We start from the raw sequence: 7,853 nt of genomic DNA, 5'->3' as shown, positions 1-7,853 counted from the left end.
ATTTTGGGTTGATCCGAATGCATGACCCGATTTGAAATGTGACCCATCACTTCCGCCCCGAATCCGACGAACATTCCTCGCTCGCCCTTTCATACTTTTCCGATTCAGAAGACTTTTCCTCTTACTTTTGCCGCTCTCAAGCTTTTACATTACAAACCGAACGCCACCGGAAAATCCTCTGTAAGTCGCCGAGAAATAGAGAGGATTTAGTAGAGATATAGGAAAATCATCGATCAAATGGCTCGCCAAGCGACCAAACTGATCGTAAATCTGTCAACAAAGCTGAGTTCTAGCAATCCAACATTCGCTGCTCAGAACAGGTTGTTTGGATCGGCACCGCCTCAGCCGGCTGTGTTCGTTGATAAGAACACACGTGTCATCTGTCAAGGCATTACGGGGAAGAACGGTACCTTCCATACCGAGCAGGCCATCGAGTATGGCACCAAAATGGTAAGTGATGCTTTTTTCTTGGTAATAGATGTGGATCCAAAATTTTAGAAGGATGCACAAATAAGTACAATACGTCAAAATTTAATATAATTATCATTTATAGTTTGACTGTAAGGGAAGCCTAGGTGCAATGGAAAAGTTGTCACTGTGTGATCTATATGTCATGAGTTTGAGAGGTGGAATAACTACTAATGCTTGTGTTAGGCTAGGCTGTATTTTTTTGTTTTTGGTTGATAACAGTGGTATGCGTGCTTTGCTTCATTTATAGTTACTGCATATGTTGGCATAATAGTTGTTTTGCTCATACTCATGTCAAAAAACTCATTGTATGATGTGCACCCAACGGTATGTCATTGTGTGGTCAATCAGGTGGGTGAAAATCACGAGAAACTAGGCTTCATTTCTGGTAGTGGTAGAAAATGCTGGTATTTTTTCCCTATATGTCTGCTTTTTATAGTTATTGCATATGTTAGTATAATAGTTCTTTTGCTAATACTCATGTCAAAAGTCTTTGTATGATGTGCACCCAACGGTATGTCCTTGTGGCCAATGAGGTGGGTGAAAATCATGAGAAACTAAACTTCAATTCCTTGTAGAGGTAGAAAATGCTGGTAATATTTTCCTATCTGTCGTATCTATGTATTGGGGGAAAATATATCTGGTATGTGTCAGATAGCGATACCTGCTGGTATAGTTGAGGTGGGCAAGCTAACGTACATGACACCATTACCCAAAAAGGTTCTTTTTGGATGTTTTGAACTCCTTGTGTCTTCAAGGTCTTCTCTTCATATTTTGTTTTCCGAATTTTCCTTAAAATTGTCACTGCCAGTAATGCTGCTAAATGTTTTAGAGTTTGTTGCTATTTGCAGCCATCAGGTTGATTTCATTTGAACAAGTATTTGCATTCATTTCTATTGTTATGTTCCTTCTCTATTTGTATCCTATGAAGAAAATGCTAATTTGTGTATGATATGCTTCTATTGAAAAAAGTCTACTCTTTAATGAAAATGATTTGGGAAGTTTTGTTCTTGTTTTTATTATGGATTTGCTCTTTTTTACTTTGGGCATAATGATAGACATCTGAAAAGAGATAATATCTGTTTCTCATTATTACTTTCATTTGGTTAAATAGGTTGGTGGAGTGACACCCAAGAAGGGTGGAACAGAACACTTGGGTCTTCCTGTCTTCAACACTGTTGCAGAGGCAAAAGCAGAGACGAAAGCTAATGCTTCGGTGATCTATGTACCTCCTCCTTTTGCTGCAGCTGCTATTATGGAGGGATTGGAGGCTGAATTGGACTTAATTGTTTGCATCACAGAGGGAATTCCTCAGCATGATATGGTAAGATACAAATCCCTTCTATTGGAATTTTCTCGTTTCCCCCTTATTATAGGTTAGAGAATTGTACACCTCTTCTGAAATTTCGTGCCCAAACAAACTAAGACACGTAAAAGAAATAGAAGGAGCACCTGTCTCTGAGACACATAAATATAATCATTTATGGTTGACTGTCTCTGTTTGTTCTTCACATAAGTAGCACCTGGAACACAATTGGTATTTCATCTTCTTCATGTTTTCCTGTGTCGGTACTACTTCTCTGGTCAGCAGCCATGTGAAAAAATTGACCTTGTATGGAATTTTTGTCCCCCATATCATCTTCCAAGGCCACTGTTTGATCCTGGTATTTATTTATTATCATAGTCAAGCACACTATTTTTCTTCATTGTGCAGAAAATGAAATGATGCAAGGGATTAAAGCCCTTTAAATGTCCCTTAGAATTTCTAAAAGAACGTTTTGGCCAGATTTTTATAATATTATTTTGCCTTAGAATGCCCATTCAAGATTTAAAAAGAAATGTGTTGGCCTGGCCATAAGACATTTGTAATATTTGTTTTATGCTATCTAAGTGTCAACCCTGTCAATTGTTGCTTTTGTTGCGTTGAATGATTTGACAATTTGAAACAACCATCTGAGCTTTGGATGAGTAACTTGAGGAGAGAGTAATCTTATAATTGAAGTTTCAATCATTAGATCTTCTAGGGATTCTGCTGAACCTTAGTCATGATCTGCGTTTTTTTTATCTTTCATAATATGCATTTCGAAATGGATCTTCCATATTATGCTTACATAGTTACATAAGTCTTTCAGCTATTTTTCAACAAGCTTGTTTTGAGTCAACAATATTGAGATCTTGTAGCCTGGAAACTGCATTCTAAGGTAATGAATGCATCAAGATGGAAATGACAACTGAATAGGACAAGGTTTCTCAAGAACTGTGCATTATAGACTATTTCTTCATTGTATCACATTCTTGGTAGTTTTGTAATAGTAAACTTGGGACCTAAATGGATGATAATAAACTTGAATTGAGGCACTAGCACTATTATATGGGTTGGAACTCTAGTTGTGAGCTGCTTGATCCAACAAAAAGATACGGAATAGAGGAAAAACTATGATAAGCTTATGCTGATTGCAAGTCATCATCCCCTAGATGAGTTTTTTTTTTGTGTTATCATAAATTGTTTCTGTTTTTTTGCGGGGGGGGCTTCTTTCTTTTGTTTTTGGGTTGATTCAATAAATGTTACAATTGGGATAAGCTTGTTAGGTGAACTTGCACCTTTCTGTTTTCACTCTGTTATTCTCTCACTAGCTTGTTTTCTTTGTTTGGTTTTTTTTCCATGCAATATAGGTTCGTGTAAAAGCTGCTCTTAAGAAGCAATCAAGAACTCGGCTGATTGGTCCGAATTGTCCAGGTATCATAAAACCAGGAGAGTGCAAAATTGGTATTATGCCTGGATACATTCACAAACCAGGACGTATCGGAATTGTTTCTCGATCTGGCACACTGACATATGAAGCAGTAAGATTTATTCTCTGGAAACATGTGGTATATAGAACTTGTTTAAATTTTACATACTCATGACGAGCCACTAAAGATTTTGAAGCTTAGAAGATTCTCTTGAATACATCCGGGGAAAAAAGGATTCCATTACATATTTCCTTTTTTCAAAACCCTACCTGTTCATCGTAACACCACGTTTGTAGACCTTTTTTGTCTTTTACTTGGGTATGTTGTTGTTGTTATTGTTGTTGCATTTCTATGGCTTTCCCCTTTCACCACATTGGTCCTAGAAGTTTATCTTTTGAAATGCTAATAGGCTTGCTATATCTAGGAAGAAAATCAATCCTTGAAATATAATTTCTGGCTCAATTATGCTGTTGTGATGTGTTAGCCATACACAGGTCAATTTGTTACTTTTCTATGTTTTTTTTACTAATGAGATTTGAGGTTCTCATCATTGAATTATGAATGTGTATATGCGTCCCAACGCCGACACCTTGAATGTTGGGAAGATATAGATAATAGAAGTCAAAAAGTTTTTTCTTGAATCTGGTTCCTGCGTCTCATATAAATTAGATATTCTCTTAAAATATGGCACCGGGAATGATCAGATCTGAATCCTGAGGAATAGTATCTACTTTATATGTGGTCCTTGATGTTAATATTTGCTGTACACTAAAGTTCGGTTGTGAATTTTTTCTTTTGGTTTTTCTGATTTTCTGATTTATTCTTTTATTGTTCTGTGATTTCTAGGTTTTCCAAACTACTGCTGTTGGCCTTGGGCAATCAACCTGTGTAGGGATTGGTGGTGATCCTTTCAATGGTACAAACTTTGTTGATTGCTTAGAGAAATTTATTGCTGATCCACAAACGGAAGGTAAACCTTATTGAAGGATTAATTTAGCTAAGCTTAGTGTAAAACATGATTACAATGGCATTTATTTCTTCTGTGTGTGTGTGTGTGTGGTGAACTTTTATTGATAGACAACAATAAGATAATAATCTATTTAAGAAATATCAGATTTCTAAGTTACTTAAAATTTGTTGCTGCCATAGTGCAATAGTGTAGTAAACAACAAGACTTTGTAGGAGAAAATTTGCTAAAGGGCTTCTATCAGTGGAGATGAGCCTGCCAAGCCACCAAAAAATGGGAAGAACATAAATTTCTTACCATTTACCTTGGTGACCTTCCACAAGTGTCCAACCGAGAGAAAGAACTGTTTGCAGTTTCTTATCAGATTCATCGTCTCCAGAAATGGATTCTTCCTTTTGTCATTATCGTTGTTGGACCTTTAGACTTTTTACTTTATTACTCTCTACTCTTTACTGAAATTTGTTCGGTTCACAAATGTTTCTGCTTTTCCCAGACTTGTATGTTTCCTTTAACCTATATATAGTCCATTTGTACGGAATTGGGAATGAGGTGATACCAGAAGTTAGAAGATCTATGCACCATCTTGAAAGAAGATTAAGAACATCCTATCTAAATACACGTGCTTGTTGTTTGCCAGGTATTGTTCTTATTGGTGAAATTGGTGGCACAGCAGAAGAAGATGCTGCAGCCCTCATAAAGGTTCGTGATGATTTAAATACCTATGTCAGAGAAAAGTATTCCAAATGTCTGGTTTAAACTGTTGTATAAGAGGCCTCATTTTAGTTCTTTTGTGGTGATGTGAATTTCTCTCCATCTTGGTTTGGAAAATTGTTTATGATAGAGTCCAAGCCGTATTTTTGAGGGGCATACAGTCAAGAGTAACATTAATCTTATTGGTAAATATTATAATTTCTTTCAAATATGGCACTATATAATTTAAATGAGGCATGTTTTGCTATTGGGTAAGAAGGACTTTTATCAGTCAAGGAAAAATGCGGTATAGGGGTTATATTTTGTCTCTACTAAAGTTTATTCTTATTTGTTGAAATAATTATTAGCGATGGTTTATTTATCAAAATTCCACAATTGGTCAGATTTAGGCAGTATATTTGTTTTAGTTTTTTTTTTTTCATTTTTTTATTTCATGACCACATAAGTCTAGTAGAATAGGAGTACAATATATATTTTTTCTTTTTTGACAAGTCATTTGATCTTTGTTTTATTTCAAAAGAGAAAACATCTTTCGAACAAACATGATCTGTTGTTATCCATGTCAAGGTTGTACTCCATCTAATAAAATTCAGTGTTGTAAGAAACTGGATGAGATGGTAGTTGTTCCAATAGGTACAAAATTCCTTCTGGCAGGTATGTTATGGCCGTACATGTTGTCAAGGTAAAACTAGTAAAATAACTGCACCTCTATCATTCTTCTTGATCTCTTGCTTTAGTCCCACAACTGCATGTGAGATTTGACACCTTTGACCTTCCCATGTCCCAAAAATTCACACCTGTTATCTTTTCAGCTGTCACTTTTTCCCCAAAAATATATCCCCTAGTTTTAGGTTTACCTTCCCAACTGGGTAAAACTACCAGTGAGCACATTTCTCTCTTGACTGAAGATTGTTGTCCCACTTCTATTGGGAATGTCGATTTCTGTCTTTTTCTTATTGTACTTCTTATATACTCCACTTGGATTTTGAAACTTTCCCTTGAAAGGGCTAAAGTACCTCTTGAGGTGGAATTCTAATTCTACGCCTTTATGTTTTTGACTTCAACCTGTGAAAAAGAGAACATTCTTAAGACCACTTAGACCAGATGTATTTTCGCTTTCTTTGCCTGGCTCTTTGTTGAATCTTGTTTTGTGGTTCATCACTTTGACCTTCATTCCACGAATAAGCAGTGTTTCAGTTATCATCCATGTCTTTAATTTTAAGCTTTTGATCCTGCATCTGCTTGCACTGATCCATGATTCCTATATGGGAGTTTTAAGAAAGTTAATGTTGTTGCCCCTAAAGTAAAGGACAAGATGCTCCTTTAGCTGCTTCTATTTTTGAGAGGATATCCAGAACTTTGGCCTATTATCATGTCAGAAATTTCTAAACATCCTGTTCCTAGCCATGTTTCTGAGGTTGATAGCATTTTTAGTTGTGCTGAATAATGTTTAGTTTTCACTATTGCTTATGTATTTTGCTACTGAACAGGAAAGTGGAACTCAAAAGCCTGTAGTTGCTTTTATTGCTGGATTGACTGCTCCCCCTGGACGGCGAATGGGTCATGCTGGAGGTACTTGTTGTTCATAAAATATTTCAACTTTTGATTACACCCTCCACCTCCCCCAACCCTGGGCTAACCAAATGATCTGGAATTTTATTAGAGGTACTGTTGTTCATAAAATATTTCAACTTTTGATTACACCCCCCACCTCCCCCAACCCTGGGCTAACCAAATGATCTGGAATTTTATTAAATCCATTCTAGTTACATACAAAGAAGTATAAGGGGATGATGTTCCATGTTTAGTTTATGTTGTTCTACGTGCCCTTAAAAAGAAATCTCCCCTCCATATTTTTTTTTGTCATTTTATAATGTTTGATCAGAAGTTTTATTGTCGAATTTCTTATATACCTATATTTGGTGAAAGTCATATGATGGGATTCTATGTGAATAATGAACTATGCTTTCCATTTCCATGGTCCCTCAAACCAAAAATAATGGAAGAAAATAAAAGAATGCATCAGAATTGCTTGTTATTGATACTAATGGAAACTATCTGCTAATTATTGATATCCACAATTATTGAGGATACTTTTGTGATACCTGGGTTCATTCTCTTTTCCTCGTCCCATTCCCGTTAGTATCTTTTCTTGGAAATTACCAGGAAGGGGAATGGTCACTCTTCTACTGTGTTGCTTTGCTGCATTATCATGTCGATGATTGAATATTGCATGAACTATAAAAAGATGCTTCAGTTTACCTGCTGTCACGCCTAGAGAAATAGTTTAATCCTGAATTTTTTGAATTGCAGCTATTGTATCGGGGGGAAAGGGAACAGCCCAAGACAAAATCAAGGCACTAAAAGAAGCTGGGGTTACAGTATGTGAATCTCCCGCGAAAATTGGAGTTTCAATGCTCGAAGTGTTCAAACAGAGGGGTCTCGTGTAAGCCTGTGGCGCAACAATATCTTCATTTGAAAATTGTTTTTGCTTGTTTTGTTCGCGGGCATGCGCGAAATTATGATGCCCTGTTATCCCACCATAACCCATTTTTTGCAGATAATAACAAAGAGAATTTGATGGGATATGAAACATTATCCAAGAACCATCAATAAACTGTGATGGTTTATTGTTATTTAGGTCTGAATTTTCATGTTATGACAAGATGTTGCAACAATGCAAATACATATATGTTTGTATTGTATGTATTGAGAGCATGCTTTTGGACCAAAGCAAATTCATAATACAAGACTCTTATTATCCTTCCTCTGATTGACTTGCTGTTTTCTACCCTTGCTCTTTTGGCCTTCAGTTGCTATATAATAAATTTTATGTTGAATAGGTGCAGTATGGAGAGACAAAATATATGCAAATTTTATTCCTATCTCATGGAGAGACTTTTTCCGATGGCTTGTGTAACACATGATTAAAAAAGACTATAGAAGCAAAGGAGATATAGCAACTACTAAAGAA

The 7,853-nt window shown here is 36.1% G+C and overlaps 1 protein-coding gene across 1 annotated transcript; it reads left to right on the top strand.

The window, feature by feature from the left end:
• Positions 1-7,645, top strand: LOC125838456 (succinate--CoA ligase [ADP-forming] subunit alpha-1, mitochondrial). The gene is made up of 7 exons (XM_049517508.1): positions 1-450; positions 1,583-1,792; positions 3,142-3,312; positions 4,048-4,171; positions 4,806-4,867; positions 6,370-6,451; positions 7,193-7,645. Exons 1-7 carry the CDS (start codon positions 238-240, stop codon positions 7,327-7,329), a joined length of 999 nt encoding a protein of 332 aa, XP_049373465.1. The 5' UTR covers positions 1-237; the 3' UTR covers positions 7,330-7,645.
• Positions 7,646-7,853: the final 208 nt, after the last annotated feature.

This window comes from Solanum verrucosum, unplaced genomic scaffold (assembly GCF_900185275.1).
Source record: "Solanum verrucosum unplaced genomic scaffold, falcon-dt-bn FXZP01000284.1, whole genome shotgun sequence".
Lineage (NCBI taxonomy): Eukaryota > Viridiplantae > Streptophyta > Magnoliopsida > Solanales > Solanaceae > Solanum > Solanum verrucosum.
Note: the sequence above shows the minus strand (reverse complement) of the source record. Positions and strands in the feature narration are given on the sequence as shown.

Coding starts and splice junctions, on each gene's coding strand:
- LOC125838456 (XM_049517508.1), top strand. CDS start 238: ATGGCTCGCCAAGCGACCAAACTGATCGTAAATCTGTCAACAAAGCTG. Junction 451..1,582: donor TCGAGTATGGCACCAAAATG/GTAAGTGATGCT, acceptor TTGGTTAAATAG/GTTGGTGGAGTGACACCCAA. Junction 6,452..7,192: donor GCGAATGGGTCATGCTGGAG/GTACTTGTTGTT, acceptor TTTGAATTGCAG/CTATTGTATCGGGGGGAAAG.